At 40.3% G+C, this 24,536-nt stretch overlaps 3 protein-coding genes across 8 annotated transcripts in view; 2 read left to right on the top strand and 1 right to left on the bottom strand.

The window, feature by feature from the left end:
• gart (phosphoribosylglycinamide formyltransferase) overlaps nucleotides 1–6,616 on the bottom strand; it is a 63,281-nt gene extending 56,665 nt beyond the window's left edge. The window contains exon 1 of one of the 6 annotated variants that reach the window (XM_059968712.1): nucleotides 6,128–6,616. Coding sequence is in view for 3 of the 6 variants with exons in the window: in XM_059968708.1 (XP_059824691.1) it covers nucleotides 1,418–1,443 (26 nt within the window). In the remaining 3 variants the exon portion in view is untranslated. Of the gene's footprint in view, nucleotides 1–1,417; nucleotides 1,604–1,684; nucleotides 1,857–2,056; nucleotides 2,122–6,127 lie in introns of those variants that run through there. The other 5 variants (XM_059968709.1, XM_059968711.1, XM_059968713.1 and 2 more) reach the window with 5 other exon arrangements.
• Nucleotides 6,617–6,784: 168 nt separating this feature from the next.
• dnajc28 (DnaJ (Hsp40) homolog, subfamily C, member 28) lies at nucleotides 6,785–8,894 on the top strand. The gene has a single exon (XM_059968714.1). It carries the CDS (start codon nucleotides 7,065–7,067, stop codon nucleotides 8,148–8,150), a length of 1,086 nt encoding a protein of 361 aa, XP_059824697.1. The 5' UTR covers nucleotides 6,785–7,064; the 3' UTR covers nucleotides 8,151–8,894.
• Nucleotides 8,895–11,908: 3,014 nt separating this feature from the next.
• LOC132393455 (transmembrane protein 50B) overlaps nucleotides 11,909–24,536 on the top strand; it is a 79,770-nt gene continuing 67,142 nt past the window's right edge. The window contains exon 1 of the mRNA XM_059968707.1: nucleotides 11,909–12,012. The gene's annotated coding sequence lies outside the window, so the exon portion shown is untranslated. The remainder of the gene's footprint in view (nucleotides 12,013–24,536) is intronic.

The raw sequence follows: 24,536 nt of genomic DNA, 5'->3' as shown, positions 1-24,536 counted from the left end.
TCAACTTTAAAAACTCCTGCTTAGCTCAGAGATGGAGTTTAAAAGCCAGCAACCTGCTTTCCATGAATGCATAAATAAAAGGAGGTTTAAAGGCAAGACCAGCTTAAGCATTTATAGTATATTTTCAGCAAATCTTTACTGAATACTTTCCAAGTTTGAATGTTTGGCTATTTAGTCTGATAACACTGGGCAGATAACACAGTGTTTGTCTGTAGGCAGGTAAGGGTGTAGATGGGGTATCAGCTCAATTTCTCTGTTTCTCACTTCATTCCTACTGGTTATAAGTGTAAAGTTACTGTCAAAAGAGTACCTGAAGCCAATTCTTGCTCCACACTGCAGGCCCTCTACACCCAATGGGCTTGTAACATTACGATTGCCATCACTGATGAAGCCAGTACTAAATTTGCAGTCTATACTTGACTAGTCTTCAACTAACAATGAAGCTTCACCTTCAAAACAGGTCAAGATCTGAAAATTGACCAGATTTTTCAGAATTTTTAGCCAACCGTATGTCCCATTACGATACTCCCTAAATAACGATCCCTCCAATCCCACTCCAAAACTCTCATCTATGGATGAGCTTTAATTCCTACATTTATCTTCAGAATTACTCATTTTAATTCTTGCAACCTGTCATGCAAAGATTACCAATAAAATACATTATTTGTAAATTTTAAAGTTAAAATATTAATTATTTGCATTTACATAACAACTTATGAAGCAAAACATTCAAAATCACATTACTGGAACATCACTAAAAATACAATGTGATACTGGACAAATGTTTAATTAGGAAGATCATTTTAATGGGCAAAAACAGTTTACATAGTGACTTTCACAGTTTAGGGCCTAGGTAGTTAGACTCAGCCACCAGTGTAAGAATGAGGGAAATCAGGGAAGCATTGGAACTGAAAACTGGAGGAGTGGAATGGCTAGATGTATTTAGAGAGCTAGAAATGGGAGGTCATAGAAGGACACACATATGAAATTTATATTTAATATATGTTGGGAGCAGATGTAAAATCTGAATTTATGCATTTATCATAAAGATGCCAGAATATTTGATTTCACTCCAGGTAAAGTTGCTTTGCCTACCCTAATAAGAATGAGAACCACTGTGGAATTTTTCTGTAAAGATTATCAGCATAAATAAACTTATTTTTTTAGGGTAACTGTAGTTGTTGCAAACAAAGATCAGGAAATCAAAGTCAGAGATTTTTGCATACTGAGTTTTATTTCAAAAAACAATAGATTTTTATAAATACCATTTAAAAAAAAGAGTTATGAGTTAAACTCTAAACCCTGGTCTTGCTCACAGCGAGACAATAGGTAGCCTTGGTTTAAATAAAAACAGAAATGACTGGAAACACACAACAGGCCAGGTAGTAATTGTGGAAAGAGTTAACACTTAAAGTACCTGATTCTTCCTCCTCTGAGAAGCATTGAGAACTCCGTTTACAAACACTGCTGACCTGCCCAGTTTCTCCCAGCATTTTCTTGTTTTGGTTCAGAAGGTCAGCATCCGCATTTTTCCCCATTTTCAATCACCAGTCACCCAAGTGAAAGAAAGTATCGATTGCTTTTGCAAAGACAACCTGGGGGCTCTTTTTTTTTCCGCCTGAGGTGAATTTCATATCTTAATTGCCGAATTTGTTTTAAGAGCACTTTGAACATTTTTACTCACATCATTAATGAGCAGAAACGCCTTGATCCAAACAAAAAAAATAAGCAGAATCAGATGTCACAATCACATCACTGAAGTTGAAAACGTTTAAGTTATCAATATCTCCTTGATACTTCTCATTTCTGGTAACAATCACCGAATCCACGTTGCAACACTCCAATTGCTTTCACTACTAGAAGATAATCCAGACGAGGCCACAGTTATATTACTATTTGGAAAAAAGTCAAGTGATAACTATTATCTGAGCTCTAACTGCAGCACATGCGTTCTCTTACAGACTACACTATCGCTTACAATTCAAATCGATGAAAGACGAGGGGAAAAAAATGCCTTAAAACGATTTAAAGTAATAGCAGAAGTCTGCAACCTCACCTACGGATCTTTGAAACCCAGACACAAACACGTGCTGCAACAGGAACCAGGACGAATAAAGGCTCTTTACGCTCAAATGGCGCTGCAAAGCCAAAACTCCGCCCTGGCGAAGTTACTCAAACCGCAGCCAATCACAAATACTTCAATCTACAAGTCTGTACTGTGTAAGCGCCAGTAACTCGACTGAGCAATAGGAGATCTTGCCGTCGAACATCTGTTAAATGAAATAACTAAAGGGGCATGATTTTCTGCCATTCATATTTAAAATATAAATTTGATTTTTTTTATCAACAAGTTGTGAATGGAAGAAATCGTGGTGTGTGTAGTTCCTATTTTTATTTGTTTTGCAACAAAGGACGGGGCTCAGGCCCAGCTAAAATTACAGATTTTGTCCTGCAAACGTTAAAGGGACGTGTTGATCCTAAAATGAGGGTCTTGAGTTTCGGGTCTCCATGGCGTGAAGTTCTCACCACATTATAACATCTTGTTCATCGCCAAATTTAACTGATTTCACTATTGGTGACTTAAATTGCCAAGGTTTTAGCTTTACCTCCCTAAATATCTCTTCCCCCCCCCCCCCCACCGTCTCTCTCTTTACTCTCTATCCTAGAAGTCTTTATTAACACACATGAAACGCTTCAGGAACTTAAGTCGGCCAAACACTTCATCAGAGCGGGATGAAGGGCCAGGGGCCGAAACATCGACTGTTTATATCTGAGTTCCCACAGAACTGTGTGTCTCTCTTCCTCTACTCTCGTAACGTTGTTTAAAATCTATCTCTTTGGTCATCTCCCCATTATTGGTGTTAATTCTGCTATGAATGTATAAATATGTTTGAAATTGTTGAAATATTATTGTTAGATAAATGGGATTTAAACTACAGGTAAGCCAGACCACCTCAGCAAAGCAGCCAACATAATTAAAGACCCCATTGACCGCAGGCTTTCTCTCCTATTCTTCTCCCATCAGGTAGAAGATACAAAAGACTGAAGGCTAGTAGCATAAGCTTTAAGGATATTCTGACCCACTCTATCCCTCTTGAAAGGACCTCTTCTATGATAAAATGGACTCTTGACCTTACAATCTATCTTAATATCTTCCACTTATTGTTAACCTCCACTGGAGCTTTTACACTTTATTCTGCATTGTTACTGTTGTATCTTATTCTACTTCAACACACCTTGTGATTATTTGATTTGTATAAGGAGTATGCGAGACAAGTTTTTCACTGTATCTTGGTATCTGATGATAATAACCCAATGCCACTGACCATCACCAACAAAAGAATGTCTAACCACTATCAACACACACAAAATGCTGGAAGAACTCAAAAGTTCAAAGTAAAATGTACTATCAGATTGAACGTATGTCACTGTGTACAAGGCTGAGATTTTTTTTCTGTGGACATACTTAGCAAGTATATAGAACAATAACTAAGCAGGATCAATAAACAACAATCTGTGTAAATGCAAATATAAATAAATAACGAGACCATGAAACAAGGTAAAGAGTCCTTGAAGTGATCCCGTTGGTTGTGGGAACACCAGAGATAGAATGAGTGTAGTTATCCCCTTTTGTTCAAGAGCGTGGTGGTTGAAGGGTAGTAACTGTTCCAGGACCTGCTAGTGCGAGTCCTGAGGCACTTGTACCTTCTACCTGATGGCAGCAGCAAGAAGAGAGCATGGGCTGGGTGGTGAGTTCATGTAGATGTGCTCAGTGGTAGGGAAGGCTTTACCAATGTACTGAGCTGAAACTACCACCTTTTGTAGGATTTTCCTCTCAGTAGTGTTGGTGTAACCATACCAGACAGTAATACAGCCTGTCAGTACATCTTCCACCACGTCTGTAGAAGTTTGCCACGGTTTTTGATGACATGCCGAATCTCCGCAGGCTTCTGAAGAAATAGAGGCACTGTCATGCTTTCTTTGCAAGTACATTTATATGATGGGTCCAGGATAGGTCCTCTGAGATAGTGACACCCAGGAATTTGAAGTTACCGACCATCTCCACCTCTGATTCTCTGATGACTACTGGCTCCTGAACCTCTGGTTTCCCTCTCCTGAAGTCTACAATCAGTTCCTTGGTCTTAGTGACATTGAGTGTGAGGTTGTTGTTATTACACCACTCAGCCAGATTTTCAATTTCCCTCCAGTATGCTGATTCATCACCACCTTTGTTGTGGCCCACAACTGTGGTGTCATCAGCAAACCTGTATATAGTGTTGGAGCTGTATTTAGCCACGCAGTCATTGGCGTAAAGCAAATAAAGCAGGGGGCTAAGCACACATCCTGTGGAGGAGATGTTTTGCCAATCAGAACAGACTGGAGTCTGCCAGTGAGGAACTCGAGGATCCAATTGAACCCCAGGTCTTGGAGTTTGCTGATTAGTTTTGGGGGGGGGGTGATGGTATTAAATGCTGAGCTGTAATCAATAAAGAGCATCCTGTTGTTTGCTGTCCAGATGTTCCAGGGTTGTGTGAAGAGCCAATGAGTCGGCATCTGCAGTGGACCTGTTGCTGTGAACTCAGCGGGTCAGACTGCATCTACGGAAATGAATAAACAGTCGACATTACAGGCCGATATGCTTATTCAGGACTGTGAACGAAGGGAGAAGATGCCAGAATAAAAACAGGTGGGGAAGGGGAAATGGGGCTAGCTGGAAGGTGAAATGTTACTATTCCCAAATCCTCTGCCTTCAACCAGGTAAAGATTGCTGGCTGGTACTCTATGATGGCAATGCCATAAATTCAGTTGGACCAGCTGCATAAATACCAGTTAGAAGTGCAAGTCGGGTTCTGGTTATCATGTGGTGACTGCCTCTCCCCTTCACAATGCCTGTCGGTTATCCAGTCATCAACAGAACACAGGCCAGAAATACAATGGAATAATCTCCAATTGCTTCTTTGAATATTGTTCCATCTTCACTCAAATTTGATGCCAACCAGCACAAAGCAATCTACTTAATTTGCACCCCAGTCACTGTCCTAAACTTCATGGCCAGCCACTGGGTGAAAAGGTGTAGATCACCACAGCTACTTGCCCAGGCTATTCTAGCAGCATCTTCTAACCCATCATCTCTGCAAGTGAGAAGGTCAAGAGCTTTAACAAAGGGAAAACAAATCTCCTGTTGTTTCTCACAAACAAGAGAAAATCTGCAGATGCTGGAAGTCCAAGCAACACACACACAATGCTGGAGGAACTCAGCAGGTAGCATCTATGGAAAAGAGTACAGTTAATGTTTCGGACCGAGACCCTTCATTAGGACTGCCCTTCATAAATGCTGCCTGGCCTACTGAGTTCCTCCAGCATTTTGCATGTTTTCTTTGTGTCCTGTCTTTGCTCTCTAAGTTACACACCATCCTGCCATGGAAATGTATCATTGTGGAGTAACACTCAAGATGCTGGAGCCACTCATTATTTTTTCACTGTCCATAAGACATAGGAACAGAATTAGGCCATTCAGCCCATTGTGTCTGCTCTGCAATTCCACCATGTCGGATCCTGGATCCCACTCAACACCATACACCTGCCCTCTCGCCATATCCTTGGATGCCCTGACGATCAGGAAATTACCACCCTCCGCTTCAAATATATGCACGGACTAGGCCTCCACTGCAGTCCGTGGCAGAGAATTCTGCAGATTTACTACTCTCCACCCAAAAAAAAACCTCCTTACCTCTGTTCTAAAGGGTCACCCCTCAGTTTGGAGGCTGTGCCCTCTAGCTCTGGATAGGAAATATCCTTTCCACATCCACCCTATCTTGTCATGAGGACTAAGTGCTGGAACTCCCGAACCCAAAACCATTGTGGGAGTACCATGACCAAAAGTAATAAGCATCTGCTTTGCGTTGATGCCCAATATCCTCTCTCCAGAAATAAACTTCTTGGAGGCAGCATGATACAAATTAGACAGCTCTTTCTAGAAGTTAGCATAAGCATGGTGAATCAAATGGGTATCCACTGCCCCGTGCTACATGATTGTCATATTTGATGTAAAGGGCATTTGTTACATGTTCTCTTGCACTTCAAGTCTGATCTCTCCTGCTAAGTGCCTGTGGTGAACTACATATACCTGCCTGGACATGCTCGTCCGCTGACTGCTCCTGTGGCTCCTCCCAAAGACCCCGGTATAACGGCGAGTGGAGCACAGCCCTGGCCTCACTCTCCAGGATGTTGTGTGGTGGTCACTTGCTGCTTGTTCTTTCTTCCAGCCAATAAAACCCTATATCTTGCCTCACGTTTCTGAGAGTTATTGATGGGGCATCGGTGCCAAATCTTCTTTTTAAACCAGATTGCACTGCAGTGCATTGGAAATAATCGTTTTGCTATTGAGTCTTGCCTCTTCCAGGAGAAAAATATTTTGGTACTATTTGAAGTGTTTTATGGTCCAAATTACAAATCTCTGTGTTTATTCTGCGGCAAATTTTTTTCAAGATTCAAGATTCTGTATTGTTACTCGTCAATGCACAAGTGTAAAGGAGAACGAAATGATTGTTACTCCCTTAGTGTGTACATATATAATATTAATTCTTTTAGTCCAATACTAAAGGAGAATTTGCGGCCTAACGTTTGACGAAAGGATTTGAAAATTAAATGTTGTAATTCCCTTCTGTCACGGGGGCATTGCGTCGTCAGCCACATTGAGCGCGCTGGGCCGCGAAGGGTGGAGAGAAGTTTGTCGGGACTACAGCTCCCAGGAGGCAAACCTTGCTTCCGTCCTGATGACCTCTCGACCTGTGGTTTCCGGTTGCAGTTCCGCTCTGTTAATATCATGTCCCGAGCACGGTACTTTAATTTTGGTGCTGACGGCAGAAAGAATCCAACAGCCTCAAGACAATGCACGTAAAGACAAGTCGATTCACCTCCTTTGCCAGATGTTACACTACTCCGCGCTGTTCCTCAGAAAATGAGATTTTTTTTAACTACCAAAGGTTTTATTAAAACGTGCATGTGATTGTACATCTGTCAGTGATTGTATTTCCCATCGAAGGCGTCACTCCAGGGAGAGCATGTTAACAGCAAAGAAAAACTGGGTTATGACTTGCCTTCGCGGTGCTAGGATGCTCTCGGGTCACCGAACATTGAGCAAACACCTCCAAGACTGTTACAGTTTGCTTAATATACAGGAAAACTGCAACCACGATGAAGCGAAGGAAGCCTATGTCAAACTTGCCAAATTATATCATCCAGATAGTGGCTCTGACGGCGCTGATCCTCAAAAGTTCATGCAAGTCGAAGAAGCCTACAAGGCTATTGTCAAGCATTTAGCAGAGAAAAGGAAGGCAGAGTCTGATCAAAGAATGGATGAAGAAGAAGAACGATTCAAGTGCCTGGCACCTCAGCACAGACAGTATCTGAGCTTTGAAGGCATTGGTACTGGTACACCTAGTCAGAGGGAGAAACAGTACAGGAAGTTCAGAGTCGGCCGTGCAAGTGACCAGGTGTTGGATTACAGAAAACAGAAACTACAAGCTCAGGATTTGGAAAATACTATGATGGTGATGGATATTCGACATGGCAAAAAAACAAAAATAACCCAAGCAGTGGAACGGTTGGTGGAAGATCTCATCCAGGAGTCAATGGCCAAAGGTGACTTTGATAACCTTAGCGGTAAAGGGAAGCCACTGCAGAAGTTTGCACAATATCCATACATCGATCCCATGACACACAATCTGAACAGGATTCTCATAGAAAATGGGTATCAACCAGAGTGGATTGCTTTGCATAAAGAAATCAAGCAAACTATAGAGAAACTCAGAAGTGACATGATGAGTTACAGGAAAAAGCTTGGTGAGCCCCTGACTGTCCACACTCAAAAGCATTGGAACCTAATCTGTGAGCAATTCAGAAATGATATTAAGCAGCTTAATAAAACGATAGATAAATTCAATTTAATTGTACCTCTACTGAACAGGCAGATGCTGCACTTTAATCCAGATAAAGAGATTGCTGTCATATTGAAAAACTACGATATGTTAACGGAAGCAAACAAAGCCACTGCAGAGATTATTGGAAAATCAACTGAGGAAAATAGTACAAAAAACACCTTATTGAATTGGATCAAACATTTGCTGAAATATAATCAGAGGAAGTAGTGAAAGCCGGTAGTGATTGGAATGTTAATTTATTCATTTAATTATTTTTTTTAAATTAGCAGCATAGAAGCACATTACTTGGAGAAGGCCATTCACACAGATTATGGCATATTTTTAGTTTAATTCCACTTTATCCATGTCACATTATGCCTTTACCCTGTCTAAAATCTATCACTTTTAATCTTGGTACTTCAAATTATCCTTTTGAGCAGAAAGAGGATCACAGAAAGGTCAGCACAGTACTGTGGGCCAAAGGGCCTGTACTGTGCTGTACTGCTCTATGCTAAATCTGAAATTTTACCTGGAAATGTGTTTCAGCATTTCCTTCCTTTATCATATTTATCTCATACTCAAATCCTTCTTCCATCTGCCAAACCAAGGAATGTTTACTGTATTCAGCAAGTAAGTTCACATCAATAAATTCTCTTTGTTGTGTTGTTTAAAGTGCAATAATTCCATCCTGAAGTATACTGCATGTAACGAAAAAATATGTTGGTCAATTTAATAAGAGCTGTTTGCTTATTGTAATGATCATTAAATCGAAGCCTCTACTGTTTTGTTAAGTAAAGGCTTAACAAAACCTTAATTTTTGTGGCATAAAGTACATTATACCACAAAATACTGAAATAGTTAGAATTCATTATGCTGTACGAATAGTACTATGTATAAACACTTCTTTCTGGAACTTGTTCACTTCTGAAATTGTTTTTTGTAATTCTCAACAATTAAAGTCTGTGTATGTTTTTTTGCTGATGTATTTAATCAAAATTATTAATGTAGTTTTCTTGATTGGCAGAGTGCCTCTGCATTTCTCATTTGAATCGGTTTATTAGATAGATAGATACTTCATTGATCCCAAAGAAAATTCCGGTGTCACAAAGCATTACAAGTGCGCAGATATACAAATGTTAGAATAGAAGTAAGAAAGAATAAAAATAAATAATACTATCGTCACATGTACTGGTACAGTATTTTGCATTCTGTCCATACAGATCAAATCATTACACTATCCATTAAAGTAGTACAAGATAAACAATAACAATGCAGAATAATGTGTAACGGCTACAGATAAAATGCAGTGCAGGTAAACGATAAGATGCAAGTTCATTGCAAGTTAAGTTGTGAGGTCAAGATTCCATCTTATTGTACTAGATAGTTTGGAAGCTGTCCTTGAGCTTGGAGGTATGTGCCTTCAGGCTTTTGTATCTTCTCCCCAATAGAAGAGGAGAGAAGAGAGAATATTCCTGGCAAATGTGGTCTTTGATTACACTGACTACTTTACCCAGGCAGTGAGAAGTATACAGAGTCCATAGAAGGAAGGCTGGTTTCCATGATGTCATCTGTGATTGTTACCCTGAAATTAGCTTCGAATGTGGCCTCAACTCTTTTGGATTCTTCTCTTATCCCAACTTACCTTTAAACTTTGTGGACATTTTTCTAGTTCCATGCACATCCTCGTCACATAATTGAAATTGAGTTCTACATCATTACCAACTTCTTGACTTTGATCGGCAATGAAGTTGTGCTGGGAAGTCACAGTAATTACTATTTTATTGACTTATTTTGCTTTACACTGATTATTTTGATAATTAGATGGCAATTTCACTGGTTCTAATTAGTTATACTTCCAAAGTCATAATCTGTGAGCAGGGCACATACTGTACGTTTCAGATCTAGTACGCTGTTGAGATGAAAAAGTCAAAACCAGAAGGGGAGGAATAATGTATGCTTGGAAAGGTGAGGATTAGTCTAAGATAGCCAACATGGCTGTGATAGGGGGAGATTCAATCCGACCAATTTGATTGTATTATTGAAGAGATAATTTATTGATGAGGGCAGTGCATATTATATTATCTACTGGACTTCACCGTGGTCTTTGACAAGATCCCACATGGGAATTAGAGCAGGCAGATAGCTATGGTGGGATTCAAGATAGTTTGTGACCAGTGGTTTTCTCACAGCCATGAAAGCTGGGATCAGTTCTTTATTTTACATACGTTAATGATATAGGATATATTAGTAAGTTTCCAGAGGGCACAAAACTTTGTTGTGCTGACGACAGGATAGTTGCAGGATAGAAGATAATATTGACAATGGTTCTCTTAGCAAGATGACCTGGGCAGTGGCAGATGGAATTTTAATCCTGAAGTGTGAAGTAATGCACTTTGGGGAGACCAGTATGAGTAGGACATACACAATGCCTAGGAAGTACTGAGGAACAGAGGAAATGGTGTATAAGACCAAGGATCATAGGCAGCATTGAGAAGAAGACATGAGATTTACTTGCCTGACCTAACTGGGTGACAGAACTTAAAAACGGCCGCATTATGGTATAACATTATAAAATATTGGTTAAGCCACAGTTGGGATATTGGATGTAATTGCAATTGTGAAGGTGCAGAGGAACTTCACCAGCAACTTGCTATAATGGGGTGTTTTCATGGCTTTGACTCAAAATGTCAATTGCCGCCATCCATTCCTTTTGATGCACTAATCATTCTCATAGATTGAATAGGTTAGGACTGTTTTCTGTAGAGCGTAGAGTTTGAGAGGAGATTTGATAGAGGTATTCAAACAATTTCAGGATGTATATTGTATACATTTCTCTGACATTAAATGTGCCTTTGAAAATTGAGGGGTATGACTGCAACCAGGCATTTTCCGCTGTGGTTGGTGGGACTAAAACCAGAGGTCATGGGTGAAAGGTGAGAAGTTTAAGTTCACTCAAAGGATTGAATGTAGAATGAGCTGCCAGCACAAAGTAGCGCTTGCTGGCTCAATTTCAATGTTTAAGAGAATTTTGGATAGTTACATGGATAGTAGGGATATGGAAGGCAATGGTCCCGGTGCAGGTCGATGGGAGTAGGCAGATTAAACGTTTTCAGCATGGACTAGATGGGCTGAAGGGTTGTTTCTGTGCTGTACTTCTCTATGGCTTTCACCTACTGCTCTACCAGCTACCTTCCTCCACAGATTGTTTGTTGCAATACAAGGATTAGTTTGTTTTCCGTGGAGTGGAGGAGGCTTTGGAATGGGGCATGGTATAAAGTATACCATAACTCATGGAAGCAGGATTGGTTCATTCAGTCCATTGAATCTGCTCCACCATTTGATCATGGCTGATTTATTATACTTTCTTCTGCCTTCTCCCCGGAATCTTTGACCTCCTTAATTGATCAAGAACCTATCAATCTCTACTTTAAATACTGTAGATCTAATGATTTTGCCTCCACAACCGTTTGAGGCAATGAATCCCACAGATTCAAAGGTAAGACACTTATCCCCATAACAGAGATGACGAAACCCTGAAGATCTTCGCTGAGGATCCGAGGAAGAACTTTTTTTCGAATAGTCGAATATGGAAAACACTTCGAGAGTATGTGGTAGAGACAGAAACTCTCACATTTAAAAAGTATCCGGACGAGAACCTTGATCGCCGAGACATAGAATGCTAAGGACGAAATGGTGCATTTGGTATAGAAATGGGTGAAAATGTTGTTTTAGTTCTGTAGCGCTCAAATTTCCGCACATCATAGCGTGTATTCATCTCATTTTGCCATTTGCCTGAACCCACGGTGTGCGCATCAAATTGCGGACATAGCCCAACCATTCTCCGACTTCCCGATGATTGACATATCGGAAGGCGAGTCCCGCTTCTGTTCCCGTTCATGCAAATAAATGAAACAGCTGGAAGTGGATTGGTGGGTCCAGAGCTATTCTATTTCTATTGGTCGAAGCGGACGCCTGTCACTCCGGTGGGTTGGGCTTGGCAGTGGCATGCGGAGGCTGAACGTAAGGTGGACAGGGAGGTGCTGAAGAGGTTTCTGAGATATAGGCTTTGCCTCGAGGAGGCCGAGATCAGGTTCGTATGGTTATCTTAAGCAATAATCTGTCTTTAAATGCTTGTAATGGATTTCTTATGGTCGCTTTCCGAAGTCTGAGGAGAAGGATGCCGAGTGTGAGCTGTATGTGTGGTTGGTGGTTTGTCTGGGAAGCTGCAGTAACCCTGTGTCCATTCCATAACCCGATGGATGCATCCATCGGTGTTACAACCATAGATGCAAATGTGTCTTTATTTCATTTGTCTTCGTCATTGGATGGAAAGGTGAATGACTGATGTTGGACACCGCAGTTCCATGTAACTGGCCCAATGGCAATAATGCCTCATCGCTCATTATCATTTTTTAAGATTATGGAGGTGGGGTGATGTTGTAGAAAAAGATCTGATTGGCAAGTTCCTTTTTAATGCCCATCAGTAAATTGTATAAAAACAAAAAAAAAAGTATTGTTGCTTTTAAACTAATCAATTAGCACGATACTGTACTTAGCACAATTTCTGGAGATGTTTTTATTTTGCGGCTTCTTTCCTTACTCTGGTCTGCAGATTGTGGTTGGTTTATCTTCTGCATCAACGGGAATGCCTGTAACTGTAATAAGAGAAGTGCAGTAATAAATAGCCAATGTTTGACTTGCTGCTATCCTTGCAGCATAAGTACTGTATTGCTTTGCTGAGGGAGTGTGTTTCAGTTAAGAGAATATCTTTGGGATGAAAAATTAGTCTGTTTACCTGCCTGTTTTTCATCTGGCATTGAGGTATGCAGAAGGACACAGACACAGTTTCTGGAGGTGAAGCTTCAACTTATTGGCTTGTTCAATAAAGCATGAGGCTTTGTTGACAGACACTCCTGTGTGTAGTGTCATTTTATGGACACACACAGTTTATGCATATAAACTATCTTGCGTATTTGTATTTATTGTGTTTTTTTAATTGTGTTCTTCATATTTTTAGGATGCTGTATTGGATCTGGAGTAACAATTATCTTGTTCTCTTTTACACTTGTGTTCTGGAAATTACATTAAACGATTTTGAATCTTGTATTCAGCCTTTGCAAAGCAAAGGTGTACAAGCTAACTATCCTAATGTAGAACTTCCAGTGATACTAAAGATGTCTTCTGTACTATGTATGGAACAAATTATAGCTCTTTCATATGAGTGGAATCTATTCAAGTCACTCTCAATACTAAGGGCTGCTTCAGAAGAAATGGTATGAAAGCAGTACCGCTGAAGAGTGTGGCTAACGCAAAGAATATAGAAGATAGTTTCAAACTTCTTGGCCTTAGTGTGGTATTGTTCCTTAACTTTGTTCTTCAAACAAGTTTGATCCAGAATTTAGAATGTGACATCTTGAAGAGTGTGGAAGGGGATAGAACAAGTATACTGCAGTTCCTCAATTTTATGGCATGCCTTCTCACTATGAATGAACAATATGAAAGTTTTGCTCCATCAGTAATGTGAAACTAACATGGAGAAGTGCCTTTTGTAGTTGCAAAGGTTAAAAGTGTATTTATTATCAAAGTATGTACGTAGCGTACAACCCTGAGATTCGTCTTCAGCCTTCAGTCCGAAGTTTTAAAATTGAGTTTTGAGATGTTTCCTTCATTAGAAAAATACTGTAGAATCAGTTGCAGTTTATTTAAGAAAAAATAACTCCTATCCAATATTTTCTGAAGCTTGCTGCTGCTTCTCTGTGGCCTGTTATGAGCTCACTTTGCAGTTAAGTATAAAACCAAATATTACAGCATCTCGAGTTCAGTTAAAGCCGAAGGAAAATTTTGGGCAGACAGCTGGGCAATCTCGTTTGTAAGAAAATCCCGTGCTTTACTACTCATCCCTCAAATGTTTCCCTCCAAGGTTCTAGATTTAAGATTATTTACTGTAATTCCCAGTACACAATTGTAAAGAAGAGCAAAATAATTGTTAGTCTGGCTCCAATGCAACACAAATAGAAGCCAGTATGATAAGGAACACAATAATATAAAATGACAAAATAAATGTAAATACATAAGATGGCTTATATGCATAGATTGTATATCCGTAAAGTGACGCTAGGCACAGGAATCTCTGTACGTAAGGAGACTACCAGGAAATGATAAAATAGTAGTGGTTGTGGATGTGGAGGGGTGGGTTAGTGGGTGGAGGTTTTGATTAGCCTTATTGTTTGGGGAAAGCTTCAAAAATGCATTCAACTTTGTTTTAATGCCTCATTTGTGCTGTCTTCTCTATTTCATGACAATGGTGTCCTTTAAAAGACTTCCACCTGCCCTTTTATATTGTGGAAGGTGGAGAAAAATTGGCATGTGCAAAAGCTGTAACCATGTGTTTGGCTAAGTTGGTAACACCTATGTTTCTACATTAGAAGGTAAAAATTATGTATTCCAAACTGTGGCTAAAATACATAAACTTTGTTGATGTTCTGCAATACTGAATAACAGTTGAACAATTGAATCCATGATCATTCAAATGAGGTGTGACATAGCTCTGTCTAATGCTAAATTGGATACAGTGGAGAAAATACTTGTGTTGATCTGGAAGGTTAGAAGAAGCCAGTTTGTGTTGAATCTATCTTAGGATTTTTGGAGAATTCCTACACTGGGCAATATGGATTTCTAAACAGAGCGTGGATAAGGAAGCAATTTTTGATACCAAAAAAAATGTTTTCAATTTTTATGTGTATTTTTGGAATGGATTAGTGAGAAGAGGCTTAACACCCAGAACCAAATGTCAAGGGATAGCGTTCTGTTTTCATTAAGAATGCTCAGAGACTTGTGTTTCCATCTGTCAAAGAGCCAAGATACCCCTTTGATAAATCTTGGGATTTTAATTGGCACTTGAAGGCATATTTAATCACACATTAGTGAATTGGTGAAATGCTATTTAACAGCATCCAAATATCTGCTGGCAAGAATCAGTGAAAAATTTACTCTCCTTGTGTGTACTGTGTAACCGTATGGAACTTAGTGTTCATGCAAGAGGTATTCTCACACAAAATGCTGGAGAAACTCAGCAGGTCAGGCAGCATTATGAAAATGAATTCTGAAAAGGTATTCATATTTTATCTTAATTATAATCATCTATGAAGAAACAAATGGACAAAAATTAATTTTAAATTTGATGTTCATTTTTGCATGTCTACATATTTTGAAGAATAAGTTTTTTTTAAAAGTTCAAGTTCAAAGTAAATTTTATTATCAGACTACATACACGTCACCACATACAACCCTGAGATTCTTTTTCTTGCAGGAATACTCAGCAAATCTATAGAACAGTAACTGTAAACAGGATCAATGAAAGAGCAAGAAGGTGACAAACTGCAAATGTTAATATAAATAAATAGCAATAAATAAAAAGAACATGGAATAACAAGATAGAGTGCTCAAGTGAGATCATTGGTTGTGGGAATATGTCAATAGATGAGTGTAATTTTCTTTTATTCAAGAGCTTGATGGTTGAGGGGTAGTAACTGTTTTTGAACCTGGTGGTATAAGTCCTGGGGCATTTGTACCAGCAGCGAGAAAAGAGTATGGCTTGGGTAGTGAAGATCTTTGATCCATCTTTGATGGATACTGCTGTCCTATTGGCAGTGTTTCATGTAGATGTGCTCAATGGTTGGGAGGGCTTTACCGTGATGTTCTGGGCCAAATCCATTACCTTTTGTAGGACTTTCCACGCAAAGGCATTGGTGTTCCCATACCAGGCCATAATGCAGCCAGGCAATGTACTTTCCAAGACACATCTATAGATGTTTGTTAAGGATTTTGATTACATGCCGAAACTCTGCAGATGCCTAAAGAAGTGGAGGTGCTGTTGTGGTTTCTTTGCAATTACGTTAATTTGACGGGTCCAGGACAGGTCCTCTGTGATATAGTCACCCAGGAATTTAAAGTTACTGACCCTTTCCTCCTCTGATCCTCCAATGAGTATTGGTTCATGGTCTTCTGGTGACTTTAGGAGTAACAGAAGAAAGTATTGTCCGTTAGTAAGATTAACTTGGCATGTACTCTTCACTCAAACCTGAAGGGAAGGAGCATTGTCAAAAAATATCAATAAAAAAGGCGGATATTTCAAACTGGTTAGTCTTGAGACCTGATGTAGGGCCTCATCCTGAAAACCTCTCCATAGGTGCTGTCAGACCTACTGAGTTCCTCTAGCATTTTGTGTGTGTTGCTTGGCATTTCCCAACATCTGTAGAATCTCTAGCATCCTAGTTCTGAGCCCTCTTCAGGAAAGAGGAGGTAGAGTAATTAGTTAGATGGGGGAATGAAGATGTCATTTGGCCCCTTGAGGTTAACTGTAATGCAACTAGAGGAGATTAGAGATTTTAATAACTGTCCAAAAGGATTTAAAGATAGGCGAGTGATTTTCAAAATTGAGCGTCAGAATTAATCTGTATTGAAGGTAATAGGTGAATGGAGTTTGACATTTGCAGCAGACTTTAGAACAAGTTTACAGAGGGTAGAATGACGAGGGATTGGGAATGCATTGGAATACAGTAGTAAAAGGTAGAGGTAGCAAATACAGACAAGCATTTTAACAGCAGATGAGCTGACCAGGTACAAATATGATGTAACAACTGTGGAAGTAAGTGGTCTTTCATTGGCACCAAGTATATGGGCTGAAGTTTTATTGTATGAGTAAATACACCAAATCGCTTCACACTGTCAGATAGAGACCGGGCTTATGGAAAAAGACATATTTTTCCCTTTTCTAGGCTAATACTTGGAATTGGATGGACTGTCTTGTGAGGAAAGTAGACTCCATATTCCATCTACTAGATTTTGGGGAGAGGTGGGAATTGATTGAAACCAAGATCCTGTGATCAGAACGAGGGATCTGTGATCTGTCCTACTGAAGGGTCTCGGCCCAAAACAACTGTACTTTTTCCCATAGGTGCTGCCTGGCCTGTTGAGTTCCTCCAGCATTTTGTGTGTGTTGCCTGGAATTCCAGCATCTGCAAATTTTCTCTTGTTTGTGATCCTAATGAGTTGTCCATGTTGTTTCATTGAGGTAGTGAGTCTTTGGAATTTTACTTTCATTCCTTTATTTTAGGAAGAGAATCTTTCCATATTTTAACAGAAAGGTTGATATCGTCTTGGTAAGCAAGGGGATATATGGCTATTCGCATAAAATGAAATTGTGGTATTCAACTTGCAATTAATCACCCACGATCTCCATCAAATAGCGCAGGAAACTCGCGGGTTCATTTGCTCTTTTTTTTGGCTTTTAAGTTGAAGATCAGTTTGCTGCTGTTAAGTTGCTTGTCTGACGTACATTGACGGTGGGAGAGTGGAAAGGTGATGGTTAAAAAGAGCTGGGCATCATCAGCAAGCAGTTAGAAAATGCAACTGTTCCCATGTTGCTATGGGGTGGTATGCAGCTGAGAAATGGGAAGGGAGTCAAGTGGTTTTCTTGAAGGGCAATTGGATGTAAACATTGGAAGAGGTTAATTGCAGATATTTCTGTCACTACTGCCAGATAGATAATGGAGCCAGGTGACTGTAGGACTGTTGACTCACAGTTTCTGTTCAGAAAACTTAAGTTTCCAATGCTTGGAGTCAGGATTTACGTACTCATAAATATATCTACGTTAAAGGCACATTTTTAAAAATTGTTTTATTTGTCTTGCACATAATGTTGATTCTTCATCTTCCCCAACCTGTGTTGAGAATGTTAAAAGTAGTTATGGCTGGAGAAAAAGCATTGGCCATTGTGAGCTGAACAAAGAAATTTCTTTTACGCAGGAGTCAGAATGCAGATATCCAGACTTCTGTTGTGTTCAAGGCTGAGATAGAATTTAGCCTTAGGGGACCATCGAGATAAGGGATTATTCAAATACTTTGATTTTTATGAAATGTTGCGGCAGGAAAAACATGCCAGATTGTCTGCACTTAACATTAATGTATATGTTGTTGCTTCCCTGGAACTATTTACAAACCTTGATAATGTACATGAATCTCCTTATCAGTACAAAGTTTACAGTTCTGCCTCTTTCTGATCTGAATGAATGATCTAAAATGCTGTTGAATAAGAAACAATATAACTCTAAAAGTCGCAGGTCTGAACAGGAAGTAGAGATTTCTGCACACACCCTGCCCTTTGTTACTACTTGTTGTGATTATTCATACTTTCCTCGTGCTGAATAGTAACTTGAACATCTTCCAGAACTGGTTCAATAGACTGCATTATAGATGGTCATTGGGCATTCATGACAAGATACATGAGGAAAGATGCAATCGTGTTTTTAAAATGTGACTGGAATTATTACCTAAGTGTTGGTATTCTGCTCTATCTCTTCCTTCTGCCCCCACTGAATTATTCTCAATATTTAAAAAAAATTGTCCTGTACATTTTTTTTCAAAACAATCTTTTTCCACACTTTTTCAAATGCTATGGTGCAAAACTCTTAGGCACGCCAGATTTTTAAATATGATTTGAAATGGTATGTCCTCTACAAAGCCCTGATCTCAACATCGAGGTTTGGGATTACCTGGAGAGACAGAATTAAGTGAGTTAGCCAAAAGTCTTCTGAAGAACTGTGGCAAATTCTCCAAGATGCTTAGAACAACCAACCAGCCAATTTTCTTATAAAATTGCATGAAAGTGTACCTAAGACCTGAAGACATAGGAGCAGAATTAGGGCATTCAAACCTTCAAATTTGCTCCGCCATTTCATCATGGTGGATCCATTTCCCCCTCAACCCATTCTCCTGCCTTCCCCATGTAACCTTTCATGCCCTGACTAATCAAGAGCTTATTAACCTCTGCCTTAAATACACCCAATGACACAGCCTCCACAGCCACCTGTAGCAGTGAGTTCCACAGATTCACCTCCCTCCTGTTTCAAGAAATTCCTCCTCATCTTCGTTCTAAATGAATGTTCCTCTATTCTGAGGCTGTGCCCTCTGGTCCTAGACTCTCCACCATAGGACACATCCTCTCCACATCCACTCTATCTAGGCCTTTCAGCATTTGATAGGTTTCAATGAAATACCCCCCCACCCACCCCATCATTCTATTAAATTCTGGCAAGTAAAGGCTGAGAGCCGCCAGTTTCTCCTCATACGATAAGCCTTTCATTTGTAGAATCAATCTTGTGAACCTCTGAACCCTCTCCAATTTCAGCACATCCTTTCTTAAATGAGGCCCAGAATTGCTAACAATATTCCAAATGAGGCTTCACCAGTACTTATAAAGCCTCAGCATTATTTCCTTGCTTTTATATTCTAGTCTTTTCCAAATTAGTGCTAACATTACATTTGCCTTTCTCACCACTAACTTAACCTGCAAATTAACTTTTAGGGAATCCTGCACAAGAACTCCCAAGTAACTTTGCACCTTGGAGCTTTGAATTTTTTTCCCCCATTTAGAAAATAGTCTGTGCTTTTATTTCTTCTGTCAAAGTGCATGACCATACACTTCCCAAAACTGTATTCCATTTGTCACTTCTTTGTCCATTTTCCTAGTCTGTCCAATTCCTTCTGCAGCTTCCTTGCTTCCTCAACACCAGCTGTCCCTCCACCTATCTTTGTATCGTCCACAAACTTGCCCACAAAGCCATCAGTGCTGTCATTGAAATCATTAATATGCAATGTAAAAAGAAGCAGTTCCAACACCAACTCCTGCAGAACACCGCTAGTTACTGGCAGCCAATCAGAAAAGCTCCTTTTATTCCCGCTCTTTGTCTTATGCCCATCAACCAATGCTCCATCCATGCTAGTATCTTTCCATGGGCACTTGTCTTGTTAAGCCCCCTCATGTGTGGCACCTTGTCAAAGGCCTTCTGAAAATCCAAGTACAAAATTTCCACCAATTCTCCATTGTCTACTTTGCTTGTTATTTCTTCAAATAATTCCAACTGATTTGTCAGGCAGGATTTTCCGTTGAGGAAACCATACTGTCTAAGGTCCATTTTATCATATGCCTCCCAAGTATCTGGAGACTTCATCCTTAATAATTGACTCCAATATCTTCCCAACTACTGAGGTCAGACTACTGGCTTATAATTTCCTTTCTTCTGCGTCCTTCCCTTCTTGAAGAGTGGAGTGACATTTGAAGTTTTCCAGTCCTGCGGAATCATTCTAGAATCTAGTGATGCTTGAAAGATCATTACTAATGCCTTCCTAAGAGAATTAATGCAGTTTTAAAGGTAAATGGTCATACTGAATATTGATATTTAGGGTTTTTTTTTACTGCTCTTTATAGTACATTTTCTGTTACTTAGAAACCTCATTATTTTTGAAAGCACCTTAGCTTTACAGATTTTTTTACATGTGCCTAAGACTGTTGCACAGTACTGTATCAAGAACAGAATATTTACAGTATGTAGGAGCTATGCAAATGATTTTAAAATTTAATTTGATTTCCTCTGAAAGCAATCATTTAATTAAATACATCTAATTCAGTATTTTAAATCAATTTATATTAAAAAGGAAGGAAAACATTTGTCTTCCATCTGAACATTTAGGACATTACTAAATAACACAACTGCTGTTCTGGATCTTTTCAATGATTTCAAGTTTCCCTGGCCCCCATCTTATTTTAACTACGGATGTCCAGTCCCTATACACTTCTATCCTTCCACCCAGAAGGCCTCAAAGCTCTCTGTTTCTTTCTGGACACCAGATGGCACCAGTAGCCCTCCAACATTACTCTCCTCCCTCTAACAAAACTTGTCCTCACTCAGAATAATTTCTCCTTTGGCTCCTCCCACTTCCTTCAAACAGAAGGGGTAGCCATGGGCAATCACATGGGTCCCAGCTACGCCTGTCTTTTTGCATGCTACACAGAGTAGTGTATGTTCCAAGCCTGCATCCCCCACTTTTCCTACACTACATCGGTGTCTACATTGGTGCAGCCTCCTGCACCCATGCGGAGCTCATCAACTGCCTCCAATTTCCACCCTGCCTTTTTCCAACACCTCCCTCCCCTTTCTTGATCTCACTGCCTCCATCTCTGGAGACAGCTTATCTACTGATGTCTATTATAAACCCACATACTATCAAAACTGCCTGGACAAGACCTCGTCCCACCCTGTTACTTGTAAAAAGGCCATCTCAATTCCTCTGTCTCCACCGCATTTGCTCTCAGGATGAGGCTTTTCATTCTAGACCAGGGGTGGCCAAACTTACTTAGTGTAAGAGCCACATATGATTAACTTCAGATGTTTGAGAGCCGCAAGACATGAACAAAATTTATACACACGTTTTTATTGTTACACACACATTTTATTACAAAAAATGTTAAGAAATACATGTACGCAATAATATTTATTAATGCATGTAGTTTTTTAAACTGTTAATTTGTATTAGTTTCAGTAATCATAATGTACATATACCAAATGTTTTCAAAATCTTGACTGATGATTGTTTTAACTATATTGAGTGTGTTTAATATGGTAATGAACTACCGGAGCATCTAAAAAAAATATGTGTATTTGATTTCAGTAACATAAGATTAGACTGCCAAAAATAAAAATAAAAGGGGAAAAAAACTGAGATATTTCTAATGATATTTATTTGTCTAAGTAAATATCTGGTCAAAACGTGGAGGAAAATATGTAAAAAAAACGCAAACCAATAAAAATGGATATTTTAATCAGATACAACCTTACAAAATTACAGTCTTATAATATTTAGATAATATTTGGCTATTTAGAGATGATTTTAACACAGTTAATTTGTTTTTCCGTAATTCGGATTTCCGTGGGTTTTTGTGATTTGTTTCATAGTGGCGTTTCAAATTACTGGCTTTGAAATAACTGAGTGACACATTGCAGATAAGACACAAAGGTTTACCTCCTTTAATGGTGAATGCAAAATCTTCCACTGTAGCTTAAAATGTCTGTTTTCATCTTCATATTTTCGTTTCTTACAATTTGACGCCATCTTCCTTCACAAAATTTTCACAGACACTTGTAAACAAAACTTGTATCTGCAGTGTACCAACTAGGTCTGCACAATTCAGTGTCCTGTGTTACACTGTGTTAATGTATGTGATGTGAGTGAGGTCAGGCCTAGACTCACTAACACTGAGTGCCAAACAAGGTAGATCTACGTCTGCGCTACTTTTGCTTTCAGCGCCCAGCGACGTAGAAATATGTTGTGTATTTTGAAACTCACACCTCTGTCTTCAAGCTGTCTTCAGCACCACGTAGTGATTCTCACCAACTCTTGAGCGATGGAATGAAGTCTCAAGGGATTTCCCACGGTTCTATTTATCGCCAAAATGCTTTTCCATTCATTTCTACGCAATGGCAGCACTTGGTAAAAAGGAGGTCAACCAACCTATTTCCATGAGCCGCACATTGAATGCCAAAGAGCCGCTTGTGGCTCGCGAGCTGCGGTTTGGCCACCCCGTTCTAGAACGAAGGAGATGTCCTCCTTTTTCAAAGATGGGAGTTTCTCTTCCTCCACCATCAATGCTGCCCTCAATCACTATGCTTTCATTTCATGCACATTTGCCCTTATCCCATCCTCCCGCCACCCTGCCAGGGATAGGGTCTCTCTTGTCCTCACCTACCACCCCACCAGCCTCTATGTCCAGAACATAATTCTCTGGAGCTTTCACCATCTCCAACAGGATCCCATCACCAAGCACATCTTCTCCTCCCCCCTGCTTTCTGCAGGCATCACTCCCTACGCATCTCCCTTGTTCGTTTTTCCTTCCCCACTATCTTGCTCCTGGGCACTTATCCTTGCAAGCAGAACAAGTGCTGCACCTGCCCCTACACCTCCTCCCGTACTACCATTCAGGGCCCCAAACAGTCCTTCCAGGATAGGCTATACTTCACCTGTGAGTCAGTTGGGGTCATCCAGTGTGGCTTCCTGTATATTATGGGGACCAAACATAGATTGGGAGACCACTTCATCAAGCACCTAATCTCCGTCTACCAGAAGGAACAGAATCTCCCAGTGGCCACCCATTTTAATTCCACTTTCTATTCCGATATGCCCATCCATGGCCTTCTCTACCGTTGAGATAAAGCCATACTCAGGTTGGAGAAAAACTCCTTGTATTCTCTCTGGGCAGCCACCAACCTGTTTGTATGAACATTGATTTCTGGAACTTGTGGTAATACCAACCCCCCCCCCCCCCCTCCCACCACCATTCCCCATCCCTTCTTCCCTCTCACCTTATCTCTTTGCCTGCCCTTTGCCTCTTGGTGCTCCTCCCCCCTCCCTTGTTTTTCTTCCATGACTTTCTGTCTTCTACTAGATTTCCCCCTTCTCCAGCCCTATATCTCTTTCATCAATCAACTTCCCAGCTCTTTACTTCCCCCTTCCCCCTCCTGGGTTCACCTATCACCTTGTGTTTCTCTCTCCCCTTCTCCCACCTTTTAAATCTACTCATCTATTTTTCTCCAATCTTGCCAAAGGGTCTTGGCCCTGATGCACCATCAATAACTCTTGGAGACGGGAGGCAAAAGATAGGCTTTTATTAGCTGCAAACGTGACCACAACATCCTGGAGACTGAGGGAGGAGCAGTGCCTCCAATCGCCTTTATAAGGGGTTTGTGGGAGGAGCCACAGGAGCAGTCAGCAGAGGGGCATGTTCAGACAGGTATACACATAGTTTACCACAGGCCCGAAACGTCAACTGTACTTTTTTCCATAGATGCTACCCGACCTGCTGAATTCTAGCATTTTGCGTGTGTTGTTATAGTCAGCTCAGTTGTGTTTGATTTTGAAATGTTAGAGCTTCAGCTTTAGGTCATGCACACTGTTTGCATTTGTTTATCTGTTAGGCCATTGGGAAGATTATATTATAAAGGTATAGTAAGTTGCATGCTAGCTCTAGAATATATAATGTAATAGTTGATTCCTTTTTCATTTGGCATTTTGGTTCAAAACACAATATATACTAAAATGTTTTGCAGTACATTTTGGAACACTGTTTGTATTTTGAGAAAATGTTTTGGTGATGCCTGAAATTTTCCACTTGAGGATACCAGAAGAGAGAAGGGGGGCGACGATGAGGAAGGAAAGGATGCTTGAAGTACAGGAGACCCCAGGGGATGTACCTCTTGGAAGCAGGTTCACCTTCTTGGAAGCTGTCAGGACAGAAGATACTGCCAGTCTGAGAGGCAGACAGGTCTGCGAGCCAAAAATTGGTGCAGAAGCAGAGCCGAGGAGTCAGACATCTGGAAGAGCCATGGTAGTAGGGGACTCCATAGTAAGAGGTACGGAAAGGGGTTTCTGCGGCAACAGGTGAGATTTAAGGATGATGTGTTGCCTCCTTGGTGCTAGGATCCAGGACCGATTGCAGGGAATCCTAAAGGGTGAAGGTGAACAGCCGGAAGTGGTAGTGCATGTCGGCACAAATGACATCGGGAAGAAGAGGAAGGACATTCTGCAGCGGGACTTCAGAGAACTCGGAAGAAGGCTAAAAAGCAGGACTTCCAGGGTGGTTATCTCTGGTTTGCTTCCAGTTCCTTGTGCTGGAGAAGGCAGGAACAGGGAGATAATGGATCTGAATGTGTGGCTGAGGAACTGGTGCAGGAAGCAAGGATTTACATTCTTGGACCACTGGGATCTGTTTTGGGGTAGGGA

The sequence above is a fragment of the Hypanus sabinus genome, chromosome 4 (assembly GCF_030144855.1).
Source record: "Hypanus sabinus isolate sHypSab1 chromosome 4, sHypSab1.hap1, whole genome shotgun sequence".
NCBI lineage: Eukaryota > Metazoa > Chordata > Chondrichthyes > Myliobatiformes > Dasyatidae > Hypanus > Hypanus sabinus.
This window is presented reverse-complemented; position numbering and strand designations above follow the sequence as displayed.